The following is a 15359-nucleotide window of genomic DNA, read 5'->3' on the forward strand; positions in this document are numbered from 1 at the left end:
GACATCATTTGAGTCAATTGGAGGTGTACCTGTGGATGTATTTCAAGGCCTACCTTCAAACTCAGTGCCTCTTTGCTTGACATCATGGGAAAATCAAAAGAAATCAGCCAAGACCTCCACAAGTCTGGTTCATCCTTGGGAGCAATTTCCAAACGCCTGAAGGTACCACGTTCATCTGTACAAACAATAGTACGCAAGTATAAACACCATGGGACCACGCAGCCCTCATACCGCTCAGGAAGGAGATGCGTTCTGTCTCCTAGAGATGAACATACTTTCGTGCGAAAAGTGCAAATCAATCCCAGAACAACAGCAAAGGACCTTGTGAAGATGCTGGAGGAAACAGGTACAAAAGTATCTATATCCACAGTAAAACGAGTCCTATATCAACATAACCTGAAAGGCCGCTCAGCAAGGAAGAAGCCACTGCTCCAAAACCGCCATAAAAAAGACAGACTACGGTTTGCAACTGCACATGGGGACAAAAATCGTGCTTTTTGGAGAAATGTCCTCTGGTCTGATGAAACCAAAATAGAACTGTTTGGCCATAATGACCATCGTTATGTTTAGTGGAAAAAGGGGGGGCTTGCAAGCCGAAGAACACCATCCCAACCGTGAAGCACAGGGGTGGCAGCATCATGCTGTGGGTGTGCTTTGCTGCAGGAGGGACTGGTGCACTTCACAAAATAGATGGCATCATGAGGAAGGAAAATTATGTGGATATATTGAAGCAACATATCAAGACATCAGTCAGGAAGTTAAAGCTTGGTCGCAAATGGGTCTTCCAAATGGACAATGACCCCAAGCATACTTCCAAAGTTGTGGCAAAATGGCTTAAGGACAACAAAGTCAAGGTATTGGAGTGGCCATCACAAAGCCCTGACCTCAATCCTATAGAACAGTTGTGGGCAGAACTGAAAAAGCGTGTGCGAGCAAGGAGCCCTACAAACCTGACTCAGTTACACCAGCTCTGTCAGGAGAAATGGGCCAAAATTCACCTAACTTATTGTGGGAAGCTTGTGGAAGGCTAACCGAAATGTTTGACCCAAGTTAAACAATTTAAAGGCAATGCTACCAAATACTAATTGAGTGTATGTAAACTTCTGACCCACTGGGAATGTGATGAAATAAATGAAAGCTGAAATAAATCATTATCTCTACTATTTTTCTGACATTTCACATTCTTAAAATAAAGTGGTGATCCTCACTGACCTAAGACGGGGAATGTTTACTAGGATTAAATGTCAGGAATTGTGAAAAACTGAGTTTTAATGTATTTGGCTAAGGTGTATGTAAACCTCCGACTTCAACTGTATGTGCATCGACGCTTGAGCAAAGAGGGCATTTCCTGCATTTCCTAGTTTCACATCTTTTTTTATTTTCTCACTTTCATTTCCTGTTTATATTGTGAGCTACTGTACTGTGCAAATGCTAAAATTGTCCTGCCAGTTATTTGAGTTTCTATGCCTAAGATAAATTATGTAAGTAAATCCACTGAAGTTGTTATACATGGGTAGTAATACTATAATACTACAGTAACAATATTGTTTTAGTAATTATATAGTAATGGAGTTGAGTGGTTTTTGCTATTACAAAAGTGGAATAAGGAGCAGTCCCTATTCCTCTTGTGTAATTACCAAAACTGCTCAACATGTAAACTCAATGTTGTTAGTGTAATTACAGCTCACTAGATTTGAAAAGGCCATCTCATATTATAACATACACAGTAGGCCTATTCCACCAATGATTTAGCACTGCTAATGCAAGTGGAATGGTTACAGGGATAGCCTACAGTTTTTGTGATACAATAAATATTAAAAGATATCGATTATTAATGTTTACTGAATAATACTCACTGATCCTACATTCTTTTCAGTGTGATATTTTCAGTGTAGTTTATTATTTGAGATTTGCCCAGCAAAGGTTGCAGTGTGGTGTCATTTTTGCAGCGTTTGTGTTTTGGTTTGATCACATTACAATAGGTCCATCATGTATGCAACTTTCTCCTTTCAATTGAGAATTTTACCAACCATTAGGCACTTGAGAGTCATATTCAGTAATATTTAGAATAAAATACAGTGACGAATAAGAACAATCGCAGACAAATAAGGCCAGCGCCAAATGTCTCTGCAAGTCCCTCCTCCTGCTCTCCCTCCACCAATCATCCGCCGTTCCCAGCTGCCTGCCTATATCACTTTTCGTGCCTGGGTTCAGCCAACCGGCTCGCTCCTTGCCGCTGACATCACTAACTAGCCAGTTCCCTCCAGCAGCACCAGAGAGCTTCATTTTCTGATCTGCATTTGTGTTGAAATGGAGGCTGGCTCCTTGCCTTAAGTGGATAGCCTTCTTGGTCGAGTTTACATGTTGACATGCAATAAAGCTGGAATCAGGATGGTTGTGGATGCACCTAATTCCAATGGGCCTTTCCAGCCGGTGGCTCTTATGCACTTCAGAGGTACGTAGGAACCATTGTTGCTTTTTGTCCTGGGGAAGAGAGAGAGCATTTCTCTAGCTGTTCTTTTCCCCTCCTTTGGTTCTTGGCTGATTTGTCACCAAGATGGGAAGATAAGCTTTAAGAGTCTTTGTTTCAGAAGAATTTATGTTTGTAAAGGGTTTTATTGTTTCCTTATAGGGGATCGGGGATGTTTGTCTTGGGGATTGCGTGCAGAGCTCCAAGAAAAGAGAGTGTGAAAAAACTGCTTTTACTACCCTCTCGCTCTCTACCCACCACCCCCACACAGCCCAGTGACGTAAAAGGAAGTGAGGTCATAGCCTAGGGAAGGGTTTTCAATCTCTCTCTCTGCGCGCGCGCGTGTGTGTGTGTGTGTGTGTGTGTGTGTGTGTGTGTGTGTGTGTGTGAGAGAGAAATTATGATTTGTGTTTATGTGTGTAAGTGTTTAAATTCGTTCTGCCTCTCTATTTGGTCCCGGCTCATGGTTTGTGTAACACTCCAGTTCATCTGGGCACAAATTGTCCATAGCGTGTTGTAGACTACTGCCTCTACTGCAGCAGCCCCTCTCTGCCTCCCCACCCTTTTCCCTTTTCCCTCCTTCCTCTTCCCAATGGAGGAGAGGTTGCCACCGCTTAAGAGGGGCAAAAGCCTGTTATTACCTTCCCCTGAAACAACAAACCTTAATGAGGCACAGTTAGTAGGCTATAGGCTAGCAGATGGCTATTTCAGCTATAGGCTAGCTCCGTCAATAGGCTAGCTGCTAGCGCATTCAGTAAGCGTCATTTCCATGAGCACCAATGTGATGTTAATAGGAGCATGTCAAATTGGGTGTCAAACGAAAGCTAAGAGTATATATACATTTTTCTACCGTTTTCCATTCTAAAATGAGGAATAAGCAAAGGCACTGATTTTTTGTCAAACAGATGGAAAAGGGGACTTAGAAAACATCTACCAGAAAAAAGTATTAAAAAGTATCAGAAATGCATCAAAACATCTTAATGTTGAAGTGCCAACTAATATCAACACTTATATTTAGTTTAGGGGAATTTGTACCGCTTTCTGTAAGTTTAAGAAACATTGCCTTGAAATTCCGTTACCAAAAACCTACATCTGTAAGATATTTTCTAATTTCTCTCCCTCATGAGTAGGGAGGATAATGAAAGTTCACAGAAGTAACAAGTAAAAGTAGACCTATCAATTACTTAGTGTTTTTACTGATATGAATTTAGTGTATGAATTATTAAGTGATTACAATTCAAAATTCTGTTAATAAATTGGTAACAGAATTTCTGAAAAATTGGTAACAGAATTTCTGAAATCACAAAACCACAGTTGGGTCACCTGCTACTGGCCTCCCTTCCTCTGGCATACTGTAATGTATAGCTGGAAACTGTTTTCTTTCTCTTTCAACATCCACAGATAGCGTTTTTTGGTCAGATCCAGACCAGCCTTGATTTCAATGTCCACAGACATCTGGACCGGCCTTAATTTGGCCCAAACATAGATGTCTATGATTGGTTAAAATCATGGACGTCTATGTTTCACAAGTTTGGACAGTAATGTGTGCAATAGTAAGTCACATCAGGGTTAATGTATATTGTCACAACCATAACACAGCGACTTTATCTCTCTTACACAACCCATCACAGAGGGTATTTTAGGCACATGTACAGAAACTTTATCAGCGTGCGTTATGCAATTGGAGAAGTCTGTGGGCGGACATGGTCAAGGTAGGCAAGGGTGCATGGGAACACTTTCCAACACACAGTGCCTGTGCCTAAATGGAGGCCCTGTTCTGGAAGCAACTACTGGGGGACTGAACATTTACACATAACATAGCATATAAGTTAACACATATCATAACATAACACATAACACAGGCTAGCGTATAACAAAATTGCCATTTTATCCATAGGAATTGCTTTTACGTTCAACTTGTGTGGAATTCCCAAGCTATTATCACTGACATTATATTATTTATTGGCTTACATTGTAAATGTCAATGACACTCCAGACAGTTGTCTTTCTGTACCAAGGCCCTTTTGTGTTTATCTAGGAAGGATGGGCCTCTCCTTTAACCCAGAATCTGTAAAGGCCTGCTAAAGCCTTTGGGATATCTTTGTGTGTTCTCTTCTGTCCTCTGGCATTTCTCAGTCTTTTTGTATATCCACAAAAATTAGGGCAAGTGCTGTTATTATTTTTGGGATTGTGTTTGTCAAGTAGGCTAGTCGTTTCATGGGATGTTTTCCTCTCAATTATTCTCGACAGTTGACTCAATACTATAGTGGCTAGTGCCACAGTCAATAAATGCCACTCCAGAGATTGTTGCACATTCACTTTCCTCAGTCAGTGCAAAGTAAGGGTATCATTTTCACATTTTTGGTAAGATTGTCATTTTGGCCTCTCCTAAATGAAGGCCTAATATGCCAAACATGTAGGCTAAATTCACAGATTTTCTTCTCAATGACAAAGCATCACAGAAACCTCTTGCACAATGAGTTGTCATGTTTATGACTACACCACTTCATCAAGTGTTTTTCTCAGCAATCAGTCCACTATTACTTTTGATTGCTTGAGTAAAACCCTGCCATTTTATTCAGAGCTGGATAAGTGGAATATAAGTGGAATCATGCGTTGCATGAAAGTGCTCCATCAAAATGTGCTTCAATTTATTTTAATCTAGGCCAATATCAGATGGGCTATAAAGGGGCTTTATTCAGTGTTTGGGCCCCAGCTCCTCAACCCTGTCTCTTGACCACACCCTTACTGCATCCTAGTTTAGACAACAACCAACTTTGCCATAAAAGCATGTGAAAATAGGTAAACCTCAGACCTCAAGTCAGTATTTCCATACTTACCTTTCGTGTCGCTCAAATTTAATTGGAAAAATATTCAAATTGATAAAGATGGAGTTGTGTCCCTTCCCCGCCACAAGAATGGCTGGGGTATTGATGGAAGGTCTTGCATTGATGTGCCCTTGAGCAAGGCACTTAACCCTAATTGCTCCTGTAAGTCGCTCTAGATAAGAGCGTCTGCTAAATGACTAAAATGTAAATGTAAATGCATTGTCCAATTTAATAGCCTGGCCCTGCAGATCATTTTATGGATACATTTCTTCCAGGACCTATTTCATATGAATAGGCCATGGCTTGGTGGACAGCCTTTGTGGGCTGAAAGAGGCAGTGATGTGCTGAAGCATGTAAAGTGTATGTGGAATATACTGTACAACTGTGCAGGCAGGGCTGGTGATTCAGCAGACTGTGGCCCTGTTCGAATACTTTAGAAATGCATTATTGATCCTTCATTCCATCCTTGTTTCCTTGCGGTACGTACCCAGATCTTTAAGTGAGTGGATTGGTGAAAACAAGGTTACCACCTTATCACTTTCGCCAATCCAAACTATGTTTATTTCTGAAGTATTCGAACTGGGCCTTTGACTAGTGTCAGATACCCACCAGCAGAAATACTGTACCAGTCTTACCAGCACCAAATCTCTGCTGCTTTAAACACACGCCACCTTCACCTGGAGAGAACTTGGGCCATGACATGCAGAGGCAGACAACTATTATATTATACTATAATAGTGTGTGTGTTAATTTGACAGCTTTCTGTTTTGACACTCACTGTGTCAAAACTGACATGGCGCTCACCCCCTCCCACCCTAGTAAGTAATAGACTGGCCCCTGTGGAATGTGCCCAATGCTGTCTGTGACACCAGCGTTGGCATATTTCTATCATGCTGACTGCCTGCCACCCAGTGCGGTTCCTGTTGCCATGTTGGCATGGCAGATTGCGGATTAGTGATGGCAAATGTGCTTATTTGCCCCCCGTGTTTGTTGTTTACATTGGCAGTGTTACAGGCTTTGGTTTTTCCATTTATATTTAGAGGTTGGACTTTAGCAGATGGGGCGCACCGATTGGTGTTACACCTGTGCTGGTTTGTCATCTCGTTAGTGGGAAGGTGTTTCACCTGTGCTGTTTCTTCTTGTGGGAGCACTCCAGCCCATCAATTCTCTTGTTGGGACTGGTGTATCTCCTAAACAAGATTTTGGATCAGATGTGTATGAACCCTTTGTTTCAGACGGGTTTGTGTCTCTACCAAGTGGCAATTCTGTTAGGAAGCCAGTGAAGGTACTGCAAGACACTGGGGAAGCCCAATCCTTCATTTTGGAGGGTGTTTTGCCTTCGTCTGAATCTTCATCAACTGGTTACATTGTGTTAGTACAAAGCGTGGAGATGGGTTGCATGGGAGTTCCTTTTGTATAATGTGGAACTCGAGTCTGATCTTGTTTCTAGTTCCGTTGTCATTGGAGTGTGGCCTAGCCTACCGGTGAAGGGGGGTCTCATTCATTTTGGGAAAATATTTGGCTAGCGGGGAGGTCATGCCAAATCCTGTCGTTTGAAAGGAACCTGATGGGTTACCAGAAAAGTACCCTGGAGTGTTCCCAGCGTGAGCCGTTACACATGCTGTGTCTAAGAAAGTCGCTGGGAGCAAGTCTAGTGTTGAGGAGGATGTCAGCGACCCCACCATGATCGATCTGTCCGAGACGTTTGTGTGATCCTGATTTCGGTAAACCTCCTGAGTTGACCTCTCCTTTGAAAACCCCAAAGGTGAGCGAGTTTGTAGGACCGCTGAAGGAAGATGTGTTTGCCAGCGGGTAAACCGAAACAAGCTGTACCGGTTATAACTTTGTAGCCTATTCTTGCTTTTGATGAACCTTTCAGCAGGGTTCTGGTGGATTATGTTAGTCTTTTTCCCAAAGCAAAGAGTGGTAACCAGTTTCTCTGAACCATTATGGGCACTGCCACTCATTTCCCTGAGGCCATTCCACTGAGGAAAATCACGGCTCCCAGTATTAAGGCCCCTGGTGAAATTATTTTCAACGTTTGGACTTCCACAGGTAGTACAATCAGACCAAGATTTGAATTTCATTTCAATGGTCTTCCAGAAAGTGCTACAGCAGTTGGGTGTTACCCATTGCCCCCTCTAGTAACTACCACCCAGAGTCTCAAGGTGCTCTTGAGAGATTATCGGACTTTGAAGTCTATGTTGAGAGCTTACTGCTTTGAGTTTGAGAGACTGGGATGAAGGGGTCCCTCTTGTGCTGTTTGCAACGCGGGAGGTTGTTCAGGAATATCTTGGTTTTAGTCCGAATGATCTTGTGTTTGGACATCATGTCAGAGGTCCTTTTGAGCTTGCTGAGGGAGAGGTTGTATCAGGGCGACAGCTTAAACACAGAAACAAATCTTCTGTAGCACATTAGCGCTTTTCGATACAGATTGCACTGCACCTGTGAATATGCCAGTAAGAATATGGAGAAAGCGCAAACGAAAATGAAAGTATGGTACGATCGAAAGGCCCAAAACCGCACTTTCGATGTGGGTGACCAAGTCCTGGTTTTGTTGCCCGTTCTGGGGTCACCGTTGCAAGCTCGCTTTTCAAGCCCTTACCCCATAGTGAAAAAAATTGGTCATCTGGATTACTTTATGGCCACACCGGAGTGCAGGAAAAAACCCAGCTGTGTCATGTCAACATGTTGAAACCATACTTCACCCGCCTGTGGCCACTGCTGTCACCATTGACTATAGTCTTCCTCTAGAGCACGAGGAAAGCCCAATACACCCTGTGCCTGTTGGACGAATGAGTAACTCAGAGATTCTAGACAACCTTGATGTCTTTTTGGCACACTTGTCTCCGGAGGAAAAAGCCGACATTGTTTCACTGCTTTTGGAATATCAGGGTTTATTCTCAGATGTGCCAACTCAGACAAATGTACTCGAGCATGACATTGACATTGGGGACATTGACATTGGGGACTCTGCCCCAATCAAACAACATGCCTATCAAGTAAATCCTGAAAATAGAAAAACTCTGATTTTCAGGAACTCAATGCCGTTACTAAGTCGGACTCATACCCTTTGCCCAGGGTCGATGATTGTGTGGACCGTGTTGGCGCTGCTGAAGGGATATTGGCAGGTCTCTCTAACTGAGCGAGCCAAAGAGCTTTCTGCTTTTGTCACTTCTGATGGTTTGTTGTCCTACCTTCGTCTTCTGTTCGGGTTACGAAATGCAAAGACCCTTTTGTTCTCTGCACCGGTGCTAGCTGATCCAGATTTCCATTGTCCATTTGCTTTTTACACCGATGCCAGCAACGTAGGAGCAGGGGCTGTGCTCCTACAGAAAGACGATACCAATGTTAAGCACCCTGTGGGGTACTTTTCAAAGAAATTGGCCTCATAAACACTACTCGACTATCGAGAAGGAGACGCTCGCTTTGTTACTGGCTCTTCAGCACTTCGAGGTTTATGTATCGGTCTCTACCCCTATACCGATCATAACCCTCTCGTTTTCCTGCAAAAGACGAGCTCCATGAATCGCCAACTTCTTCGCCGGAGTCTCATTACGGAAGTTTCCCCTTGAAATCAGACATGTCTGTGAAAGACAAAGTTTTTTTGTTTAGGCACATTTTGTTTTGAGTGTACGTTTTGCCATATTGGAGATACGTTTTGGTTGGGCTCATTCCAAGGGGATGAGAGTTATAAAAACGTATGGGGAAGATTATTATTTTATTTTTTTAAAGAAGTGGCCGTTTTGTCTTGTATTTCATTGTTGACAGCCAGTAGACATCATGTTTATATTGGAGAAGGCAACGCATTTAAGTTGATAATGTTGTGAGATGGAAGTTTTATTTTCTGTTGGTTGTGAGCAAACTTGTCCAACAAAAATATAAGCTATATTTGTTGTCTTAAGGGGGAAGGTGTTACAGGCTTTGGTTTTTCCAATTATATTTTGAGGTTGGATGTTAGCACGTGAGGCGCACCGATTGGGCGTCACCTCATTAGTCAGTATGTCTTACACCTGTGCTGGTTTGTCATTTCGTTAGTGGGAAGATGTTTCACCTGTGCTGACCCAGTGCTCCAGTTGGCTTGAGAGATGTGGAGGGTTAACACCTTTTTAGTTTAAAGAAATGATGAAATAGTTTGGCAACCATCAATAATAATAATATGCCATTTAGCAGACGCTTTTATCCAAAGCAACTTAGTCATGTGTGCATACATTTTTACGTATGGGTGGTCCCGGGAATCGAACCCACTACCCTGGCGTTACAAGCGCCATGCTCTACCAATTGAGCTACAGATGTTTGTAATCTTTCAAATGATATCAAGCTCAACTATTTATATATTTTTCTGATGAGACATGGATGTCTCATGGTAGTGTGGGGTATGCAAAATGGGTAAACTTTGAGCCTGAATTTTTTTTGCATTCAGGTCCAAAAAGTCACGTTCTGACCACTTCTACCATGGGCAAACATGTATAGAAGGTTTCGTTCAAATCAAAAGGGGTGCAGTCAGAAAGTGATTGAAATCATATGGAAAGGCCCTATAGGGAAGTTGTCTGTTCAGTTGTGGGGGAACTATTATTTGGACATTGAAGTTAACAGGGTGAAAACTAGAGAGTATGTACTTCTGACAGTGTTCTTTTTACTCTGTTTTTTTCTTCTTCCCTGTGCTATGCAAGCAGTAAGCACTGTATATGGGCGGCAGGTAGCCTAGCGGTTAGAGCGTTGGGCCAGTAACCGAAAGGTTGCTCGTTCGAATCCCTGAGCCGACAAGGTGGAAAAAAATCTGCCGCCGTGCCTTGAGCAAGGCACTTAACTCTAATTGCTCCAGGGTCGCCGTTGATAATGGCTGATCCTGGCTGTAACCTCCACTCTCCAAGGGTGTCTCGGGAGTTGGGATATGCAAAAAACACATTTCCAATTCACATGCGCATAAGACAAATGTGTGAAATGGGACAAATATAAGCCCCCACCAAATTATTATAACGCCTTAAAGGAGAGGTTCTTTTTTTTACAACCAAATCTCTATTTTTGCTGTAAATGGCATGTTACAGAAGGGTCCAGACACCTTTTTTGTGATTTCACATGTTTTAGAGAAACGTACCCTAAAGACCAAATCACTTCCTCATCCTCGTTGTGTAGTATGGGGCCCACGAAAACACACGAACAAAGGCTCCAAAAACACCCAAATAGAAACGGCAAAGCTCTCAGTATAGTGATGCATGTGTTTAGATATTGTACACTTGAAATTGTCATTCCGAACTTTACCCGCGACGTTATGTTACATTTTGTTGCGACTCTAGCAATACCTCTTCTTCCATTTTGCAGGTAACTGCCAAAATAATGAGTAAATTAGGGATACAAAGTATATTGAAAGCATGGGGCGCTTCCACACAGGAAGTTCCAGACCGCATTGAAGCTGTTTTGGCAGTTCGTGGTGGCCCAATGCCCTATTAAGACACTATATATTGGTGTTACCTTTTTATTTAGGCAGTTACCTGTAGCAGCAGGCTACACGGAGAATGGAACCGCTCAAGTCGCGCAAAAGGGAATATAACATTGTGGATAAAGTTCTGAATGACAACTTCATGTGTACAACATCTAAAGACCTGCATCACTAAACTGAGAGCTTTGCCATTTCTAAAAGGACGTATTTGGGTGTTCTTGGAGATTTTCTTCAGGGCCCCCATACTACACAACGAGGATGAGGAAATGATTTCTGTTTGTGTAAGTTTCTCTAAAACATGTGAAATCACAAATGTCTCTGGACCCTTCTATAACATGCCATTTACATAAAATAGTATTGAAAATGATTTTTCACAATAATCATTTTCTAAAACATGATTTTCTCTCTCCCTCAGACTGTGCTCCGGCGGAGCAGGAGAAGCTGTTTGTGCAGAAGCTACGCCAGTGCTGCGTGCTCTTTGATTTCCTGTCGGACCCACTAAGTGACCTGAAATGGAAGGAGGTGAAGCGGGCGGCGCTGAGCGAGATGGTGGAGTACATCACCCACAACAGGAACGTCATCACAGAGCCCATCTACCCAGAGGTGGTGCACATGGTGAGTGTCGGCAGACTGACTGGAAGAGAGAAGAGGAGACACACTTAAGGCCAGCCCTGGCTGGGGTGAATATGGCTGGGTAGAGTTGGTGTTATGATAATCTGTGCTACCGCCCAGAATGTGCTACTTTCTGACAATCTGAGCTATCCCTCAGAATGTGCTACAATTTTGTGTCCCGGTCCCACTGTTCAGAATGTAATAGTTACATGCTGACCAGACCGCATGCGTGTGCATGTTGATTTTGTCCAGACGCTTTCAGGACACGCAGGTTGAAATATCAAAACGAACTCTGAACAAACTATATTAATTTGGAGACAGGTCGAAAAGCATGAAACATTTATGGCAATTTAGCTAGCTAGCTTGCTGTTGCTAGCTAATTTGTCCTGGGATAAAAACATTGGGTTGTTATTTTACCTGAAATGCACAAGGTCCTCTACTCCGACAATTAATACACAGATAAAACAGTGTTTTCTAGTAATCTCTCCTCCTTCAGGCTTCTTCTTCTTCTTTGGACTACAGTGGGGGAAAAAAGTATTTAGTCAGCCACCAATTGTGCAAGTTCTCCCACTTAAAAAGATGAGAGAGGCCTGTAATTTTCATCATAGGTACACGTCAACTATGACAGACAAATTGAGGAAAAAAAATCCAGAAAATCCCATTGTAGGATTTTTAATGAATTTATTTGCAAATTATGGTGGAAAATAAGTATTTGGTCACCTACAAACAAGCAAGATTTCTGGCTCTCACAGACCTGTAACTTCTTCTTTCAGAGGCTCCTCTGTCCTCCACTCGTTACCTGTATTAATGGCACCTGTTTGAACTTGTTATCAGTATACAATACACCTGTCCACAACCTCAAACAGTCACACTCCAAACTTCACAATGGCCAAGACCAAAGAGCTGTCAAAGGACACCAAAAACAAAATTGTAGACCTGCACCAGGCTGGGAAGACTGAATCTGCAATAGGTAAGCAGCTTGGTTTGAAGAAATCAACTGTGGGAGCAATTATTAGGAAATGGAAGACATACAAGACCACTGATAATCTCCCTCGATCTGGGGCTCCACGCAAGATCTCACCCCGTGAGGTCAAAATGATCACAAGAACGGTGAGCAAAAATCCCAGAACCACACGGGGGGACCTAGTGAATGACCTGCAGAGAGCTGGGACCAAAGTAACAAAGCCAACCATCAGTAACACACTACGCCGCCAGGGACTCAAATCCTGCAGTGCGAGACGTGTCCCCCTGCTTAAGCCAGTACATGTCCAGGCCCGTCTGAAGTGCATTTGGATGATCCAGAAAAGGATTGGGGAGAATGTCATATGGTCAGATGAAACCAAAATATAACTTTTTGGTAAAAACTCAACTCGTCATGTTTGGAGGACAAAGAATGCTGAGTTGCATCCAAAGAACACCATACCTACTGTGAAGCATGGGGTTGGAAACATCATGCTTTGGGGCTGTTTTTCTGCAAAGGGACCAGGACGACTGATCCGTGTAAAGGAAATAATGAATGGGGCCATGTATCGTGAGATTTTGAGTGAAAACCTCCTTCCATCAGCAAGGGCATTGAAGATGAAACGTGGCTGGGTCTTTCAGCATGACAATGATCCCAAACACACCGCCCGGCAACGAAGGAGTGGCTTCGTGAGAAGCATTTCAAGGTCCTGAGTGGCCTAGCCAGTCTCCAGATCTCAACCCCATAGAAAATCTTTGGAGGGAGTTGAAAGTCTGTGTTGCCCAGCGACAGCCCCAAAAACATCACTGCTCTAGAGGAGATCTGCATGGAGGAATGGGACAAAATACCAGCAACAGTGTGTGAAAACCTTGTGAAGACTTACAGAAAACGTTTGACCTGTGTCATTGCCAACAAAGGGTATATAACAAAGTATTGAGAAACTTTTGTTATTGACCAAATACTTATTTTCCACCATCATATGCCAATAAATTCATAAAAAATCCTACAATGTGATTTTCTGGATTTTTTTTTCTCATTTTGTCTGTCATAGTTGACGTGTACCTATGATGAAAATTACAGGCCTCTCTCATCTTTTTAAGTGGGAGAACTTGCACAATTGGTGGCTGACTAAATACTTTTTTCCCCCACTGTATATATGGTGGTTGGCAACCAACTTTAAGGTGCATTACCACCACCGACTGGATTGTGGACATCAGTTCATCTTTCAATCACCCACGTGGGTATATGCTGCTAAAAACCAATGAGGAGATGGGAGAGGCGGGACTTGCAGCGCGTCAAGCGGCACAAATAGAACCAAGTTCTATTTTAGCGCCTGGCCACACAGACGCTCGTTGATGCGCGCGAGCAGTGTGGGTGCAATGATTGAATAACATGTATGTGTACATTTGTTTTGCGACGCGAGCGGTGTGGTCAGCATGTAAGGGTAGCACGCTTTAAAAACAGGATTCCAACAAAGAATGCAATACCATGAGAATCTCCATTGGGGCTAGCACATGCTGAGCAGTCAGGTCAGAATTATTAACCAGATTATTAGCCATTTACAGGGATTTGCTTTACATTTGAGCCCCACAAATTAAGAAAGAGAGATGGTTGCAACGCTAGATGTAACAGACACGAATGGGGTTAATTTCAATTCAGTCAATTCAGAAAGTAAACAAAATTACAATTTTCATTTTTCCTCATTGAAGAGCCATTGACGTAACAAAGCCATAAAAAAACTAGGAAGCATGAAGCAATCCTCTGCATGCGTGACCCATCAAGTTAGCCTGTCGTGGTTTTTAATGTAATAGCTCATTGTGGCCCGGCATAAGGCTGTCATGGATAAGTGTGTAAACGAAGTGAGCCTTTTTAAGTGTCAAAGCATTTCATTCCTGATTTTAAAACATTCAAATTGTAATGCTTTGCCTCACCTCCCTACTGAACTCTCGCTAGTCTTCCACCTGTCAGCAGTCATCACCCAGATTCACTTTGAAGTGTTTCTCTTTTCTACATCAAAGCTTCCATAGTTAGCGGTAAAGCTAATGAGTTATTATAAGCGTTTGACATTTTAATTAAAAACCTCTGTATGAATAAATATATTTTCTCTTTTTAAAAGCTACAGCTGGGCTTGAACTTGTTTACCTAGCTAGCAGCTCTGCAACCAACGGAAATAGCAGTGCTCTATATCCTCAGGGCACCTGCACTGTCCCATGATCTCTTTACTGGGAATAGCAGTTATAGCTAGCATCCCACAGGGCAAGTCAGTTGATGTTGGAGACAAATGATAACACACTTGGGTTCAGTGAAAGATGCAGAACTGGTTGAGTTGGCAGAGTAGATACTACGGCCCTATTTGAATACTTCAGACATGCCCCCTTCCTCCTTTGTCCCCTTGAGGTAAACACAGATCTATAAGTGACTAGATGGATGAGAACGTTACCACTCTATCACATTCACCTATTTAAATCTGTGATTAGATTAAGTAAGGTATGAAGGAAGAATCAAGGATGCATTCTAAAGTATTCAAATAGGGCATGTATCTATTTGACAATACTTCAAAAACATTCCCAAGGCTATCCTGTTACAATCAATGTAAAATGAAGCAGAGGCAAGTCAAGTGTTTTGGCATCATACTGGCCTTCATCAGGGTGATCTACTGCATCTGAATATGCTTTGTTGTGCTTTTCCCACCCTCAGTTTGCGGTGAACATGTTCCGAACGTTGCCTCCGTCCTCCAACCCCACAGGAGCAGAGTTTGACCCAGAGGAGGACGAGCCTACACTTGAGGCTGCATGGCCACATCTCCAGGTACCTAGGGCATCTGATAACCCAGCTCACATGGCCTGGGCCGTGTTCATCCGACAAACGGAAGAAAAGACGGAAACAGGGAGGAACTACCTGGTTTTGTCCTAAACACTCATTTTTGTAAAGCGTTTTTTCTGTTGCATGTCCTAATGAACACCCGACCCTGCTGTTTGATTTAAGTGCTGCAAACGTTACGTTTAAGTACAGTGCTGTATAATGAAAGCATCTAATCAGTTTAGCATT

The 15359-nt window shown here is 42.7% G+C and overlaps 1 protein-coding gene across 6 annotated transcripts in view; it reads left to right on the top strand.

The window, feature by feature from the left end:
- Positions 1-15359, top strand: part of ppp2r5ca (protein phosphatase 2, regulatory subunit B', gamma a) — a 35797-nt gene that overhangs the window by 8779 nt on the left and 11659 nt on the right. For 3 of the 6 annotated variants that reach the window (XM_041855577.2, XM_041855578.2, XM_041855581.2), the window contains exons 1-4: positions 2373-2455; positions 2633-2760; positions 11154-11353; positions 15009-15119. In XM_041855577.2, the coding sequence (XP_041711511.2) occupies positions 2643-2760; positions 11154-11353; positions 15009-15119 (429 nt within the window). In that variant the 5' untranslated portion in view covers positions 2373-2455; positions 2633-2642. Of the gene's footprint in view, positions 1-1854; positions 2456-2632; positions 2761-11153; positions 11354-15008; positions 15120-15359 lie in introns of those variants that run through there. The other 3 variants (XM_041855579.2, XM_041855580.2, XM_041855582.2) reach the window with 3 other exon arrangements.

Source organism: Coregonus clupeaformis, chromosome 29, assembly GCF_020615455.1.
Source record: "Coregonus clupeaformis isolate EN_2021a chromosome 29, ASM2061545v1, whole genome shotgun sequence".
NCBI classification, from domain to species: Eukaryota; Metazoa; Chordata; class Actinopteri; order Salmoniformes; family Salmonidae; genus Coregonus; species Coregonus clupeaformis.